Source organism: Chiloscyllium punctatum, chromosome 1 (assembly GCF_047496795.1).
Source record: "Chiloscyllium punctatum isolate Juve2018m chromosome 1, sChiPun1.3, whole genome shotgun sequence".
In the NCBI taxonomy this organism is placed as follows: Eukaryota; Metazoa; Chordata; class Chondrichthyes; order Orectolobiformes; family Hemiscylliidae; genus Chiloscyllium; species Chiloscyllium punctatum.
This window is the reverse complement of record NC_092739.1, coordinates 13,765,218-13,783,638: the sequence shown is the minus strand read 5'-3', so window position 1 is coordinate 13,783,638 and position 18,421 is coordinate 13,765,218. Positions and strand designations below refer to the sequence as shown.

The 18,421-nt window shown below is 43.6% G+C and overlaps 1 protein-coding gene and 1 long non-coding RNA gene across 4 annotated transcripts in view; one reads left to right on the top strand and one right to left on the bottom strand.

The window, feature by feature from the left end:
- Positions 1 to 1,586: 1,586 nt before the first annotated feature.
- Positions 1,587 to 17,929, bottom strand: LOC140477894 (uncharacterized). Its single transcript, XR_011960769.1, has 4 exons — positions 17,823 to 17,929; positions 11,650 to 11,772; positions 10,885 to 11,004; positions 1,587 to 5,455 (listed from the first exon to the last, which is right to left on the bottom strand). It is a non-coding gene; the product is annotated as an uncharacterized lncRNA (long non-coding RNA).
- A 189-nt stretch (positions 17,930 to 18,118) lies between these two features.
- The window catches only part of hhip (hedgehog interacting protein), a 159,716-nt gene continuing 159,413 nt past the window's right edge, over positions 18,119 to 18,421 (top strand). For all 3 annotated transcript variants that reach the window (XM_072571620.1, XM_072571612.1, XM_072571629.1), the window contains exon 1: positions 18,119 to 18,389. In XM_072571620.1, coding sequence (XP_072427721.1) covers positions 18,126 to 18,389 — 264 coding nt within the window. In that variant the 5' untranslated portion in view covers positions 18,119 to 18,125. The remainder of the gene's footprint in view (positions 18,390 to 18,421) is intronic.

The following is an 18,421-nucleotide window of genomic DNA, read 5'->3' as shown; positions in this document are numbered from 1 at the left end:
TTGATGACTCTACAATTATTTCTGAGGACATCATTGCAGGAGTTCATCAGGACCGGGTCCTGAGCCTAAACATCTTCTGCTGCTGCATCAATGACTGCACCCCCAACACAGGGTCAGATTTGGAAATGTTCACTGATGATTAAATCGTATTAAATACCATCCTCAAACCCCACAGCATCCCAACTCCTCCAGCAAGATGTGGACACATTCAAGCTACTGCTAATAAGTGGCAAGTAACAAACACACCATACAAATGTCAGACAATGATCATCTCCAACAACAGAAATTTTAACCATCGATCCATTGATCAGCATCCGATCCACACCCTAAGTGTTGACTTCAGAGCTACTCAAGACCATCTTTCTTGGATGTATATAGTCACATTCATTGAAAGTGAACAATCTTCCACAAACCATTCTGCAGCCACTAAAACAGCACTTCACAGAAACATAGGGCAAGTCAAAATACAAGGACCAGGCACAGGGGCAATGTTCAAGAGTGATTAGCTTAACATGATAAATTGATAAATTCCTTGATAAATTTGGCATGGAATATTTACAGTGTCATACAACATGGAAACAATCCCCTTGGTCCAACCAATCCATGCCAACCATAATCGCAAACTAAACTTAGTCCCACCTGTCTGTCCATTGCCTACATCTGTTCAAACATTTAATATTCATGTACTTATCCAAATGTCTTTTAAATATTGTAACTGTACCTGCATCCAACCCTTCCTCTGGATGTTTATTCCATACACGAACTGCCCTCTGTGTAAAAAAATTGCCCTTACATCTTTTTTAACTCTTTCTCCCCTCACCTTAAAATAATCATTTCTAGTTTGAAGTCTCCCCACCATAGGGAAAAGACATCTGCCATTCACCTTATCTATACCCTTCATCATTTTATAAACCTCTGTGGGATCATGTTTAAATAACAACCATACCAGTGAGTGATGAAATTAACCTCTTTTATTCAGCAATCACAGCACAAGTTAGGAGCAGCAATAGAATCCCAAAATATAGTTCTTACAAGAACCCCTTTATACACAGTTTTGTATGGATTAAAGTTGCATTGGTGAGTTTTGAGAAGATTTGTAGTTCAGGTTGAGGTTTTGGATGTAGGTTTGCTTGCTGAGCTGAAAGGTTCATTTCCAGATGTTTTGTTACCCTTCTATGTAACATCTTCAATGGGCCTCAGGTGAAGCAACTCTGAAAATTCCTGCTTTCTATTTATATGTTTGGGTTTCTTTGGGTTGGTGATGTCATTTCCTGTGGTGATGTTATTTCCTGTGGTGAAGTAAATTCCTGTTCCTTTTCTCAGGGGGTGGTAGATGGGGTCTAAGTCAATGTGTTTGTTGATAGAGTTCCAGTTGGAATGCCATGCTTCTAGGAATTCTTGTGCATGTCGTTGTTTGGCTTGTTTTAGGATTCACCACAGGAAATGATTACTTCACCACAGGAAATAACATCGCTACAGGAAATGACATCACTGACCCAAAGAAACCCAAACTTATAAATAGAAAGCAGGAATTTTCAGCATTGCTTTGCATGAGGTCCACTGAAGATGTTACATAGTAGGGTAACGAAACGTCTGGAAATGAACCTTTCAGCTCAGCGAGCAAACTTACATCAAAAATTGCATTACTATGATGGTACATTTTTTTATCTCTAGTACACAAAGGTTTGAAGGGCTTCTGTCCTGGGAGAGAGGAGATGGATTAAAACAAGAGCTAAGTGCTGCCTGCTACTTCTGATGGGAGGACTGTCTAGTCTGCTTGCACAATTAGGATGTGTTAGTCCTTTTGTCTTTTAAGTTAGTAAATACTAGTAAAAATGCTGGGCCTATATGCTCTAAATGAGTTACAAATTGTATATATACTTAATAAAAGAATAAAGGATATTAAACTGATTACTGCGGCTGGGTTGTGAGATTGTTTACTATTTGCCGGTATGAGTTTCATTCATTCATGCAATTTCATGGCCCAGTTAAAAGGTATTTAACACGTACTTAATCTATTCAGGATCAGGAGATAGTTGGTAAGGATTGATTAATATTATAATGTTTTGTGGATACTTGATGGGGGTGGTATTGTTCTGTATGAGGTGGTTGATAAGGGCTGATTAATATAATGTTTCGTGGAGATTTGATGGGGATGGTATTGTTTTGTATGCTGCATTTATTCACAGGTAAACACTGCTTATAGTAAGGGCTGATAGGGTGTGAAAATGCAGTCATGGGTTTGAAAGGGTTGTTTTTACATTCAGATACTACACAACTGCGGTTTTATCAATAAATGAATGAAACCGTGTTATTGTAAATTACAGGTTAGTAAAGGGTTATGAATGAATGAACAGGAACCTGGTATTAATGAATATAGCGAGCTGGTGAGTGCGTTCATAACGATAGCTTACAACTCAATATCTCACAACACAATATCTCACAACACAATATCTCACAACACAATATCTCACACCTCGATAAGGTCACCTCTCATACTCTAGTGAAAAGGGTCCAGCCCATCTAGCCTTTCCTTATGTCTCAAGCCCTCCATTCCTGGCAACGTCCTGGTAAATCTCTTCTGAACCCTCTTCAACTTTATAATATCCTTCCTATAACAGTTGTGCGTGACCAGAACTGGACACAGTACTCCAGAAGAGGCCTCACCAAAGTTCTGGACAACTTCAGCGTAACATCCAAACTCCTATGTTCAAAGCTCTGAGCAATGCAGGCAAGTGTGCTAAACACCTTCTTAACCACCTGATCTATATGTGAAGCAAACTTCAAAAATTATGTACCTAAACCTCGAGGTTTTTCTGTTCCATACTACTTTTAATTGTATAAGTCGTGTCTTTGTTCGTTTTACCAAAATGCAATATCTCGCATTTGTCCAAATTAGGGGTGGCATGGTGGCTCAGTGGTTAGCACTGATGCCTCACAGCACCAGGGACCCGGGTTCGATTCTCAGCTCGGGTGACTGTTTGTGTGGAGTTTGTACATTCTCCCTCTGTCTGTATGGGTTTGCTGCAGTTTTATCCCACAGTCCAAAGATGTGCAGGTTAGGTGAATTGGCTATGCTAAATTGCCCATAGTGCTAGGTGCATTAGACAAAGAGGAATGAGTCTGGGTGGGCTACTCTTCGGAGGGTTGGTATGGACTTGCTGGGCTGAAGGGCCTGTTTCCATACTGTAGGAAATCTAATCTAATCTAAACTCCATCTGCCACTCTCCAGCATATTTACCTATTTAATCAAGATCTCTTTGTAATCTTAGATAACCTTCTTTACTGTCCGCTATACCACCAATTTTGGTGTCATTGGCAAACCTACTAATCATGCCTTCTATATTCTCATCCAAATCATATATATAAATGACAAATAAAAATGGACCCAGCACTGATCCCTGTGGAACACCACTGGTCACAATGATTTCTGTACTGTTGCGAAGAAGGTATTATGATGGTCAATGTCAGAAATTAGTTAAGAAGTGTGGGACTTATGGTGAATGGAGAATTCAGATTGATTACTGGTATTGAACTTGAATTAGTTCTTTCTTTCTATATTGTTGAGGAAGAAAAGATTTTCAGCTTCCTTCCCCTTTTACCTCTTCCTTGTACTTCTGATTTCCTTAAACAAAGCATGTTCGAATCATGGCAACCCTCGCATCTTGAGGCATAATATAACAAGACTTGAGACATTAACTAAGCGAATGGTCATAAGGAAGTCTAGAACTATCCAAGAACCAGAATTATTGCTTCATTCCTTTTTTACAGGCTACACTTGTTTCAATACATCTTGAACCAGAATCATGTGCTGTGTCATCAGCATTGTTGCAAAGTAGCCACCTTTCGGTTGCTCCACAGAATAATGCAGCAGCATGAATACATTATGATAGCTACCAGGGTACACTGTCTTTGGCCACACAACAGCAAAATGTTGAGACAATGAGGTACATTGGGTTACATGGAAGAGTTGACATGAGGTGCAAACTGAACAATGTGTGTATTGTCAATAATATCCTGTATTATGGAGAAGTTGGGAACAATTGCGAACCCTCTTAATCATCCAACTGCTTCACTCTGGCAGCACAAAATGAAATTATGTCTCTTTGAACAGAAAGTGTTTTTAACCATCCTTATGTGATAGTATACTGCAAACTTATAATTATTATTAATATCTGCCAAAAGCTACCTGAAAGGAGCCAAACACATTAAAGTTCATACCCTTGGTTAGCTGCATGTCTGCTGTCTATGTGGCTTTTGCACAGTTCAGATGATATGACTGATGCAGCTGAGAGATTTCAATGACAATCTCCTCATTGTTTCTGACTGAAACTCAGGTAGTAGAATTGCTCTCTGAAGATGTTGAATAGATCCATCTTCCTGCTGAAATTCCTCCCACTGTCCTCTTCATTTTTCTTTGAGCACCTTGTGCACCCAAGACTGCAAGCCACTGATTTGTGCAGAAGTCTTAAAATCAACTGTAAGTAACTCTGCACCTGCTCCAATATTCTCTGTAGACCTCTAAAATTTGAATGCCTACAGAAAGCCCCAAAGAAAATTGCAACAAGAATCAGAAGAAATAAACTAGCAACTGACCTGTAAGTTATTGATGACTCATTACAAAATGCCGGTGGAGTGTAGGGTTTCTTCATGCTGCTTTACATCGTGTTGTACTGTGAAAGGTTAAGAGAGGGTATCAGCTGAACAATGAAACTCCGCAATGACACAGTTGGTACCAAATCATTGTGTCATCCTGTTGTCTGCTCGGTGGAATGCACTAATCTTTTTATTATATGGGTCCACGTGCTCTTCATATGAAAAGTGTGTGCATGCCAAGGACATCATTGAGGATTGAGAATCTCCCTAAGAGTTTAAAGCATCCACAAAAACAGTAATGATAGTACTATAATACTCCACCATAACATCAAAGAAAGCAAAGCATGAATTTCATTAAACTAATTTTTGCGTGGTATCAGGTTTCTTCTCAAATAGCAGAAAGTAACATTAATTGTCTGCAGTGTCAATCCACATGGGGCCCACTGTGTTATGATATTTGAATATTTCATGGATCTGACCAAGCACAGGACATTTACATCTTATTATGTGGTTACTCCATTTGCTGATTACATGTTGTGCCAAATCCATATGGTATTCTCCATTTCTTCCTGGAACTATTTTTCAACCACAACACACTTCATGCAAAGCATTTTATAATAATATACATACAGTGGATGGAACAATGGTGCTGAGCATTAAAGTATTAACACATGTGCGCGTAAGTTTGAGTCTTGCTTTCTTCAGTTGCCAAAATGAGCTGAGTCCAGAAGAGAATTGCTGAGTTGAAGATGAAGTGAATTCAGGTAAGCCAGAAAAGAGTGGGAGATTCATGCCTGGCTGTTCCTTGCCACCACCTTGAAGCCAACTACAGAAAACTGGTGATGGGCTCTTTTGTGTTCTGCAAAAGTGTCAGGAAAAATAGATTTTAAGTAAAATTGGAACAAAGCAGGATATTTGCTAAACATACTCAACAAAAGGGAACTTTTGTTATTATAGTCTCTTTATGAAATTAGGTATCACAAGGTGTTTCACAAGAGTATTACAGAACCTAATTAAACATTGAGCACCTCGGACCTTGCAGCTACAGCAAGGCCACCAATAGTAAAGCATCTAAGATTGAGAATTCTCAAGAGGCCAGAATTAGACTGACACTGATTATCTTGGAGGGTGTGAAGCTGGACGTAATTCGAGCAATGGGGAAGCATAAGGCCACGGAAGGAAAGATTTTAAAATATGGACAAGAATTTAAAATTTGGTGTTGCTTTACAGGACAAAAATTTTGGTTAGTGAATACAAGAGTGATAAATGAATGAGACATGGCGTAAGTTAGTTTTTGGATGACCAAGTCTATAGAGAGTAGATCTTTAGAAACTGGCCAGGGTTTTATGGAATAATTAAATCTAGAGAGAACAAAGATATGAATGAGGGATCCAGCAGCAGATAAGCCGGGACAGAGCTGAAATAGGGTGATGAGGTGGCAATAAGCAGTATTACTAAAGGCACGGATATATAGTGTGAAACTTATTTCAAGATCAAATGCAGCACCAAAGTTATGAACGTTCTAGTTAACTCATTGCTGCTTGGAAGAGGGAGGGATTCAGTAGGTAAGAAATTGAGTTTGAAGAGGGGGCCAGACACATTGGCCATAACATGGTCCAAAGATGTGCAGGCTAGGTGTCTCCTCCACATTGGGGAGACAGGACACCTACTCGCAGAGCGCTTCAGGGAACGTCTCCAGGACATCTGCACTGACCAACCCCATCACCCCGTGGCCAAACACTTCAACACCCCCTCCCACTCCGCTGAGGACATACAGGTCCTGGGCCTCCACCATTGTCAACATTCCAGCAATTGTAATGAAGGCATGTGTTCCAGACCTAGAATATAGAACATAGAACAGTACAGCATAGGAAGAGCCCCCTTGGCCATCGATGTTGTGCTGAGTATGACATCAAATTAAACTAACCCCTTCAGCCTGCCCTTGGTCCATATTCCTCCATGCCTTGCAAATTCATGTCCTTATCTAAAAGTCCCTTAAATGTTCCTATGATATCTCCTTCCATCACCACCCCTGGCAACACGTTCCAGAGTCTTGCCACTCTGTAAAAAACTCATCCGTCACATCTCCTTTGAACTACCCCTCTCACCTTAAATGAATGTCCCATAGCATTAGACATTTCAACTCTGGGAAAGAGATTCTGATCAGCAACCCTATCTGTGTATCACATAACATTACAGACATCTATTACATCTCCCCTCAGCCTCCACCTCTCCAGAGAAAACAATCCAAATTTTTATAGCCTCTCCTTATAGCTCTCCTAAACCAGGCAGCATGCTGGTAAACCTCTTCTGCACCAGCATAGTTGCCAATTACTCAGGTAGGGTTTTAAACAGCCAATGCATTTCTGCCATCTGGTTAACAATGTGGAAAATTGCCAAGATATGTTCCGTACACAATAAAGAAATTAAACCCAACCTGTGCAATTACTCCCTCACCACTCGACGCCAGGAGGAAGATCACTTCATCTTCCACCTTGGGATCCTCCAACCACACAGGGTGAATGTGGATTTCACCAGTTTCCCCATTTCCCCTCCCCCACCTTATCCCAGATCAAATCCCCCAACTTTGCACCGTCCTCATGACCTGTCCTACCTATCCATCTTCCTTCCCACCTATCCACTCCACCCTCCTCTCTGACCTATCACCATTACCCCACCTCCACCCACCTATTGCACTCTCAGCTACCTTGCCCCCCGCCCCACCCCCCTCCCATTATCTCTCAGCCCCCCAGCCCATATGCCTCATGCCTAATGAAGGGCTCTTGCCCGAAACGTCGATCCTCCTGTTCCTCGGATGCTGCCTGACCTGCTGTGCTTTTCCAGCACCACACTCTTGACTCTGATCTCCAGCATTTGCAGTCCTCACTTTCTCCTAAGTTGATTGGCCATGCTAAATTGTCCATAGTGTCCCGAGATATGCAGGCTAGAGGGATCAGCCATGGGAAATGCAGGTTATAGGGATAGTTTAGGGGTGTAGGTCTTGGTGGGATGCTCTTCAGAGGGTCAGTGTGGGTGTGATGGGCCAAATAGTCTGCTTCCACACTGTAGAAACTCTATAATTCTGTGATAGGTTTCCATGCCGTTGATCAGAGTGAGCAATGGCAAGAAAGATGGGAAGAACTAGAAGACAGAATAATCGAATTATCACCTTAAGAATACACTCCATCATGTCACATGTGCATTGCTATTCTAAATGGGATAGTATTGGAACATATCTAGCAACCCAAAGTGGACATACATGAGCTTACGCCTGCCAGCAGTAGCAGAATCCTACTCCAACACAACCTGTAACCTGATGGTATGGTATGTCCCAGATTCTACCATTACCATCAAGCCAGGAGACTAAACCTGATTTGATGAAGAGTGCAGAACATCTTTCCAGAAGCTACACTGGGCATAACTAAAAAGTAGGAGTCAACTTGTTGAAGCTACATGAATGGCGATGGACAATTAAACAACTCACCGCAGGAGAGATTCAAAACAACCTCTATCCGCAATAATGGGGGTGCCCAGCGCACCACTGAAAAAGATAAAGCTGAAGCATCTGCAATATTGTTCAGCCAGAAGCACTGAGTGGATGATCCATCTTGACTTCCCCAGCATCACAGGTACCAGTCAATTCACTTCACTCTACATGGCATCAAGAAACAGATGGAGAGACTGGATACTGCAAAGGCTATGGGCCCTGTCAACATTCCAGCAATTGTAACAAAGGCATATGGTCCAGACCTAGAATATAGAACATAGAACAGTACAGCATAGGAACTTCCCCCTTGGCCATCGATGTTGTGCTGAGCATGACATCAAATTAAACTAACCCCTTCAGCCTGCCCTTGGTCCATATTCCTCCATGCCTTGCAAATTCATGTCCTTATCTAAAAGCCCCTTAAATGTTCCTATTATATCTCCCTCCAGCACCACGCCTGGCAACACGTTCCAGAGTCTTGCCACTCTGTGTAAAAGAACTCATCTGCCACATCTCCTTTGAACTATCCCCTCTCATCTTAAATAAATGTCCTGTAGCATTAGACATTTCAACTCTGGGAAAAAGATTCTAACCAGCAACCCTATCTATGTATCTCATAACATTACAGACTTCTAATACATCTCCCCTCAGCCTCCACCTCTCCAGAGGTTATTGGAGGCTCTACCTTCTCCTTATAGCTCTCCTAATCCAGGCAGCATCCTGGTAAACCTTTTCTGTACCAACATAGTTGCCAATTACTCAGGCAGTGTTTAAACAGTCAATGCATCACTGAAATCTGGTCAACAATGTGGAAAATTGCCAAGATATGTTCCGTACACAACAAAGAAATTAAAACCAACCTGTGCAGTTACTGGGCATCAGTCTACTCTTAATTAGAAGCAAAATGATTGAAGGTATCAACAACCGTGTTATATGTCATCAACATGTAGACAGGGTGGTTAAGGCATTTGGCGTGCTTGCATTCATTGCTTAGACCTTTGATGAATATAGGAGTTAGGACGTCATGTTGAGGTTGCACAGAACATTGGTTAGGCCTGTTCTGGAGCACAGTGTGCAGTTCTGGTGACCCTGCTATAGGAAGGATATGATTAAATTGAAGAGAGTTCAGAAAAGATTTACCGGGATGTTGCTGGGGATATTTGAGATATAAAATTAGGCTGGATTGGCTGGAAATCTTTTTTAACTGGAACATACGAGGTTAAAGGATAAGCTTATAGAGGTTGATCAAATCGTGAGGGGCATAGATACGGTGAATCGCAAGGGCTTTTTCCCTGGGGTGGGAGAGTTCAAAATGAGGGGGCAGAGCTTTAAGGTGAGAAGAGGAAGTTATAAAAAAAACCTTGAGGGGACACTTTTTTTTGACACAGAGCATGGTTCGTATGTGGAATGACCTGCCAGAGGAAGTGGTGAATTTAGGTATAGTTACAACATTTAAAAGACATTTGGATAAGTAAACAAAAAGGAAAGGTTTGGAGGGATTTTGGCCAAATGCAGGACTAGTTTAGTTGGGAACGTGGTCACAGTAGACTAGTTAGACCAAAGGGCCTGTTTCCATGCTATATGAGTCTACGAGTCTCTGACTCTCTCAAGCAGCACTTGCTTGACAATAACTTATTCACTGATAGTCATTCAGTTTTTCCACTCAGATTCTGATCTCACAACAGCCTTAGTTTAAGCATGAACAAAAAAACAGAATTCCAGAGGTGAGGTGATTGTGACTGCCATTTAGTCAATTGTGGAGTCAAGGAGAGTGAGCAAGATTGGAGTCAATGGGGATCAGGAATAGGCTCTCTACTGGATACACACTTAGCTGGCAAAATCGAAGGTGGTCGTGGTTATTGGAGGTTATTCATCTAAACTGCAGAACATCTCTGAAGGTTTTCCCGAAGGTAGTGCCCCAGGACCAACTATTTTCAGTTGCTGCATCAGTAACCTTCCCTCCATCATAAGGTCAAAGTGGGACTGTTTGCTGATGATTTTCACAAAGTTCAGCACTACGGGCAACTGTTTAGATGGAGAAGTAGTCTATGTGAAATTACAGCATGACCAAGATGATAGCCAGATGATACCCAGGCTTGGGCTGACCAGTGGTAAATAATATTTGTGTCATCTCCAAGGTTCCATCTCCAAGAAGACAGAATCTAACCATCATCCCTTAACATTCAGTGGCATTAACGTCACTGAATGCCCCACGATCAACATCCTAGGAATTACCATTGACTAGAAACTGAACTGGGTAAAAACAATGACTGCAGATGCTGGAAACCAGATTCTGGATTAGTGGTGCTGGAAGAGCACAGCAGTTCAGCAGCGAAAGCTACTTGGATGCTGCCTGAACTGCTGTGCTCTTCCAGCACCACTAAAATAGAAACTGAACTGACCTACCCATAGGAATGCACAGTGGTTCAGTGGTTAGCAATGCTGCCTCACAGTGCCAGCAGTCTGGGTTCAATTCAAACCTCGGCCAAATGTCTGTGTGGAGTTGCACATTCTCCCCGTGTCTGTCTAAGTTTCCTCCAGGTGCTCCAATTTCCTCACACAATCAAAAGATGTGCAGGTTAGGTTATTTGGCCATGATAAATTGCCCATAGTGTTCAGGGATGTGTAGGTTAGGTGCATTAGGCAGGGGTAAATATAGGGTGGGGGGAATGGGTCTGGGCGGGATAGTCTTTGGAGGGTCGGTGTGGACTTGTCGAACCAAAGGGCCTGTTTCCACTCTGTAGGGATTCTACATAAATACAATGGCACAACAGCAGTTCAGAGTCCAGCATGTAACTCACCTCGTGACTCCTCAAAGCGTTTCTACCATCTACAAGGCACAAGTCCAGAATGTGGTGAAATATTTTCCGCTCACCTGGATGAGTTGGCAGGCTAAGTGTCTCGATCTGTGAGGGAAGGGGCTGCAAGATCCACAACATAAGACCCTTTAGAAGACACGCATACACTCAGATACATGCACTGTACATAACACAAACCTTCAAGTTCTCTGGCAATCCTCAGACTTGGCTGCCTCTGTAATGTCCACCTCCCTGCTCCAGATATTGCTGACCACTTAATTTGGCAGCAACACTTCTGCACACAAAGGCTAGGGAAAAATTACAGATGTTTGACCAAGAGGGATAATATTGCCCTGTTCATCTTGTTTCTATATGGTGCAGCAAGCTCTCAAGAGATCCATCGAAACATAGAAAATAGGTGCAGGATTAGGCCACACTTTTCGGCTCTGATTCTCCAGCATCTGCAGTCCTCACTTTCTCCAAAATGAGTAGAGATGTGGGAGGTGTGGAGTAGAGATGTGGGAGATTAGAGGGGGGGATCAAGAACAAGGGGTGAACAATGTTGCTGTGTGGCACATCATTATCACACCTACAGCATGTGCTGGCAACTTCAGTAACAAACACACTGCAAGTGCTTCAAACAAACAGTCTTTATTGGAGTCAAGGGGGAGTATGGTTAGTTAAGGTATGCCACCACAATCAGTCAAAGGGGATCATCCAATTCTTGTATCTGGGGTTGGCCATGGTCTGTAAGATGCTTAGTCCTACCAGAGTCCAGAGATCCAGAGACTATGGATTATGCCACAGTTTGTCCTGCAGGTCAAGTACAACTTGTCAGTATGTCAGCCAGGATGCTGTGGAGTCCTCAGGCTGGGATTGGAAGAATCGTTCCTGTAATAAGACAAAGGAAGACAGTGAATGTGATGACAGATGGAAAAGGAATTATTGGCGATGCATAAGCTGGAGAATTGGTAAGGTGCCCCTGTGCATGAGCAAGAAATGCAGAGGACAGGAAATGTTCTGATTTGGGGTTGAGGTCTACTTTGAGTGGATCTAATGCATACAATTCTGCGAGTTGTAGGCCATATGCTTTGGTGAAAAGTATGTGCAATGGTGAAGTCAGAATGTATGGTAGCCCTCTGAGCATGAGATAGCAGAGGCAACAGAACGGCACTTAAAGTTGTCCAAACGCAGAGATCATTAAACTTCTCCCTGCATTGCTGCACACTTTGTTTCATCCAGGACACTATAAGGACACAGGTCCAGCTCAGTTCAGGCTGGCTGAGTGTAATGAACTGGCCTGCTTTGCCAGTCAACAGAAAAAAGGACTTCTCTCCTCCCCACCAGCCCATCTCCTCAGGAATAACGCTGGAACACCACAGTGTGAGGGGCACTTTTTGGCTTACAGCATCTGAGGTGATGCACAACTGGATTTTAAATATATCATGGGCATCACAAAGTTCCAGTAACAGTGAGTCCATCAGCTCTCCTGCCACATGATTCCAAAAGATGGGTGCTGAAGAGGCTAGCTGTCTATGTAATGTGATGGAGTGGAAGATTGCTTGAGAAAGGTTGACCTGGGCTGCCATGATTCACAATCAAGGAAGCACTGTCAAAAAGTGGGAAGACTAAGTCCAACGACTTCAGTTTTCCTGGTGATGTAGAGGTGACAGCATTTAACTTCACTTGATGAAGGAAGCAGCTCTGCAAAAGCTTGTGATTTCAAATAAACCTATTGGACTATAACCTGGTGTCATGTGGCTTCATTTTTCCCAGTATTTATTGGTGGGGGGGGGGGTGCGGTAGTCCAGTTTATTCAATATTGGATGCCAGATAAACAGAAAGAGGTAGTGATGAGGTAAGTTAAGTATCCACAATATCTACACAAAAACTAACACTGGTTTACAATGAGGTCATCAGGGAAGCATTAATACAATAAATAGGAAGGCCCGAGGATTAATCCCTGTGGTGTACCATTGATAACATTACATGAACAAGGCAGTCGGGATACAATTAAACAGACAAAAATGATTCAGATGAGAACAGTCCCACCAAATGATTGACAATGGAAAGGCATTGGAGGAGGCTGGTGTGGTCAGCCATGTTAAAGATTGCAGACAAGTGAGAAATACAATAAGGGAAATCTCATCATTATCACAGCCATTTAGGACGTCATTTGTAACTTTGACCAGGGCCTTTTCAGTACCGTGGAACCAGAGGAGATTTGGCTGGAGGCTCAAACATGGAATTCAGGATCAATGGACACAGTTTTAGGAGACAACAACACTTCTAAGAAAAAGGGAAGAGAGATTTGCATTGCAACAGTTTCCAAGCATGGTCATGTCAAGAGTTATTTACTTGAGGAAAGGGATAATGATGAGATTTAAAGGAGAGAAGGACAACACCTAAGGAGATAGAACTGCGAACATTATCAGTTAGTATAGGACCAGGAAGGAACGTTGGGAGGTTGACACATAAGTTGACTGAAGGAGCAGATGGATCTCAGACCAAAACATGAGGGTAAGTAATGCGTCCATCTAATTTTGTACATGGTTATGCTTTCCACGAATTTGTATGATCCTACACCTGCCCCCATTCTGGAAACATTTTGCAAATTCTAGCTCATATTTTCCTGCAATAGCAAGACCAATGATTTAAGACTTTAGATTTTACCTCCCAGCATGCCAAACCTGTTCCTCTACATTTACCATTTTTAAAAAATATTACACTGCTGGCAGCATGATGCTGAATCAGAAATGTAGGCATGAATGCCAAGCTTGTACGCAAGATTTTATTTTTCTTGACAGTTCTTGAAATTACAAAACCTCAGTTGTGAAAATTGAAAATACCTATTTCTTTATAGTAGCCAGCTCAGAATTGGTCAACTTTTCTCAATGATTACATACACATCCATCTCTGTAGTCACCTAACTTTCATTATAATTGTTATATAATATTGACAGACTGAAATACTAATTCAAGGATTCTTGAAGGTATAGGTGATAGTGTGCAGATGAATTTATTTTTCATTTCAAACTAAAATCAAATGAAGAAACAAATAATTCCTTTTAAAATTGATCTGCAAACTAACTAAGGGTGATGTGAGAAATTAGTCACACAGCAAGTAGTTAGGCAATGGAATGCACTGCCTGAAAGTGTTTTGGAGGCAGATTCATTTGAGGCATTCTAGAGGGTATTGGATAATTAGATTAAATTACATTAGATTACCTACAGTGTGGAAACAGGCACTTTAGTCCTACAAGTCCACACCGACCCTCCGAAGAGTAACCCAGCCAGACTCATTTCCCTCCGACTACTGCAGCTAATTTAAGGTCAATTAGGTGGGCAATTTAACATGGCCAATTCACCTAACCTGCACATCTTTGGATTGTGGGAGGAAACCCACACAAACACGGGGAGAGTATGCAAAACTCCACACAGACAGTTGCCTGAGGCTGGAATTGAACCTGGGACCCTAGCGCTGTGAGGTAGCAGTGCTAACCACTGACCACCCTACCATCCCCATGGATAAAACTGATGTGTGGAGATATGGAGAAGAGGCTGGTGATTGGCACTAGGTAACAGAATCAGCGCAGGCTGAATGACCTCCTTCTGCACCCTGTCATTTTCCGCTGTCACTCGGAGAAATCACATCAGTGCCAACTCACTCATGTCATACCTTGCCTAAGTGATAAGGTTTGACATCAGGTGCCAAAATGTTGGGTCCACTACTTTTCAACATTTATATAAATGATTTGGATGTGAGCATAAGAGGTACAGTTAGTAAGTTTGCAGATGACACCAAAATTGGAGGCATAGCAGACAGCAAAGAAGGTTACCTTGGATTACGACAGGACTTTGATCAGATGAGCCAGTGGGCTGAGGAGTGGCTGAAGGAGTTTAAGTTAGATAAATGATAGGCGCTGCATTTTGGGAAAGCAAATCTTAGCAGGACTTATACACTTAATGGTAAGGTCCTAGAGAGTGTTGTTGACCAAAGAGACCTTGGAGTGCAGTTCATAGCACCTTGAAAGTAGAGTCGCAGGTAGATAGGATAGTGAAGAAGGCGTTTGATATGCTTTCCTTTATTGGTCAGAGTATTGAGTACAGGAGTTGGGAGGTCATGTTGCGCTGTACAGGATATTGGTTAGGCCACTGTTGGAATATTGTATGCAATTCTGTTCTCCTTCCTATTGGAAGGATATTGTGAAACTTAAAAGGGTTCAGAAAAGATTTACAAGGATGTTGCCAGGGTTGAAGGACTTGAGCTACAGGGAGAGGTTGAATAGGCTGGGGTTGTTTTCTCCGGAGCATCAGAGGCTGAGGGGTGATGTTATAGAGGTTTATAAAATCATGAGGGGCATGGATAGAATAAATAGGCAAGATCTTTTCCCTGGGGTTGGAGCAGTCCAGAACTAGAGGGCATAGGTTTAGGGTGAGAGGGGAGAGATATAAAAAGAGACCTAAGGGGCAACATTTTCACACAGTGGGTGGTACGTGTATGGAATGAGCTGCCAGAGGAAGTGGTGGAGGCTGGTACAATTGCAACATTTAAGAGGCATCTGGATGGGTATATGAATAGGAAGGGTTTGGAGGGATATGGGCCGGGTGCTGGCAGGTGGGACTAGATTGGGTTGGGATATCTGGTCGGCATGGACGGGTTGGACCGAAGGGTCTGTTTCCATGTTGTACATCTCTATGACTCTATAAGTGAAGAAAATTATGATCAGTTCGCTCAAATGGCTTCCCAAAAGTTGGTGTCGATGGCATGTACACAACTGCAAAAATTTAATATTGGGGCCATATTTTGCTGAAGTGGAGCCTCTTGTCTTTTATAGTCTGAGAGTTCTTCCCTCTATGGTCAACTCTAAAGGGGTTGCAATGGGACCAGGACACGAGAATTGACCCTGTAACTCATCTTTGAAATACATAGTGGCATACACCCATTTAAGAGGACAGACCAGGGGTCTGCCAGAAACCTGTTGGTCTTCCAGGTCAAGGAGTTGACCCCAACTGGATGTTGCAGACTGCCCCATTCCCAGGTCCAGGACGCAGGAAAGTTTGGGGCAGCAGCCTCCAAGGGGTAGCGGGGTTAGACCACTGTCTGAGGTCTCTATGCTGAAGGTAAATGGGAGTCTGTTCAGTTATCGGACTCTCCCAGCGTCTCAAATATGTGTAAATATTAGTACCGTCTGTCTAACAGAGCCAAAAGTCCAATGATTTTGCTTTTGTTTATTTGATGTGTTTAACTGTTCAGAACGGATCCGCATTTGTGACAATGTGCACACACACACACACAAAGAGTTTGTTTATCAGTGAAGTATAGTTTTGAAATGAAACAAACGCAGACAGCACAACAGTTTATTGTCTCATCTGAAATATGGCACCCGTTACTGCAGTGCTGGTTTTGGGGAAATTCTTTCCAGAGAGCACCAATACCTTGTGCTGTCTTTTATTTTAATCATGGGGAGATCTACCAGAGAGCAAGTGAATTTCACACCAGTCTACTTGGCATGACAGTTTGTGTTATCTATTCAATTTCGGTTCACCTCCTTATTTACCCAGCACATGTACACTCAATGAGGATCCCTGGAATGGTTTGGAGATTCCAATCGTTTTCACCACCCTAACTGCGCTTAAATTCTGTCTAACGGCTCTCCTTTTTCCACCTCATATCCCTATTAAAACACACAGATAAACTTCACACATCCTACAGTCGGAACATCTAGTTGCTAGATCCCATCGGGTGTCCTGTCATAGTATAAGTTGCTGAAGTAACTCTCTCTCTCTCTCGTGAACTAGCAGGGGAGCACGCAGCACTGCCAACATCACAGCGCAGTTCGGGGAAAGCACTCCAGGATTATGCGGCACAACTGCTTTAATGAACAGAAACTTGCGGAAATCCTCAGCATGGAGAAAGTGGGGGGGGGGGGGGGGGGGTGCAGAGAGAGAGAGTGAACATCTCATCGCTGCCTCACAGCAAGAACAAACTTTCTTTTAACCCAATCCGGGACGGGAGGAGGATTTCGGTCACACTTTTGTTGCTCAATGACTCGGGAGGTTGGACTGGAGTCGACAGAGTTTAAACATCACGGGTCACAGGTTGATTTGAATCAGTGAGCTTTTATTTACAAAAAAAAATCACAATGCCATCTTAAACGTGTCAAATGCAAAAAGTTCATTAAAGTCCTGAAAACAAAATCACGCTGTTCAGCACCGAATAAATCATCAGGATGAATAAAGTTAAAAATCACGCAGCACCAGGTTTATAAGTCCAACAGGTTTTATTGGAAGGTTCCAATTAAACCTGTTGGACAATAACCTGGTGTTGTGTGATTTTTAACTTTGTCCACCCCAGTCCAACACCAGCATCTTCAGATGAGGATGAATGATATTATCATCCTCGCCCTGTGCAGTTCGAGACATCGCCCCACTCCTTCATCATCTGCCGTCCTGTTTACAATCTCCCTCTGCACCGTCAAATGCCGCTTGAAATTCCCCATTGCTTGAACGATCTGAAAATCAGCGCCAGCTTTTTACTTCCCCCCAGGAATCAATGATGCATTCACAGACCCTCTCCTTTAGAGTGTTGTGTGTGTATGTGTTTCGCCCCCCACCCACCCAGGCGGGTTTATTTGGAAGCGCTGGCTCCCTCCATCCTGGTGCTTGGAGAGAGGGACAGCGCTCCCAGATAAAACCCCCTCGGGACACCCTGATCCCGGCGCTGTGACTGACTGAGAATGCGAGTCCTTTGGCGGGTGTTCACGGCAGGAGCGCGTTCCCGGGGGGTGGTGGGGGCGCGCTGACGTCGCGGGCGCGCGTGCACGCGGTTGTGATGGACTTGTTGGAAGGGGGTGGGTGGGTGGGTGGGGGAGCTGGGGAAGAGGGTGGGAGATATCATGTGGGGAGAGACTGAGTCCGCCACCCACACGCTCGGGTTACCTGCTCACAGCGTGTCCAGCCCCCAGCGAGCGAAGGAGCGTACGACCGACCTTCCCGCCAGTCCCTCAGGCTGCTTGCTGGTTCCTCAAACCCGTTGTACCTCAGCCTCTTCCTTCCCCCCCCCCCCCTCCAATCTCCATTCAAACAGAAAGGGAGTTGAGGGGAGGGGGTTGTAAAACGGTGCCCTTTTATTTTATGACGCCTCTTGCACACTGAAATTTTCTGTGCTCAAGAAGTTCGCAGAGAGAGAGAGAGAGAGGGGAGGGGTGGTGGTGGGATTTACCAGCGACCCGCAAGGTGAAGATGCACGCCGGGGTGTCCTTCACGCTTGTCCTGGTGCTAGCGGTGGCCGCCAACTTCCTGGACAGCGAGACCAGGCTGCGGGAGAGGAGTGAGACCTCGTCCCCACTGAGGAGATGCCTGGACGGGAGTGCGCCGCGCCGCCTGAAGAAGAGAGACAGGAGGCTGTTGGCGCTGGACGCCCAGGGGTACATCTGTCACAAGCTCTACAGCCGCCTGTCCTGCTGCCCTCGGAATAGACACACGCCCCAGCTCCTGGACCCCGAGGTAACGCTCTTCACGCCGCGGTCCCCATGGAA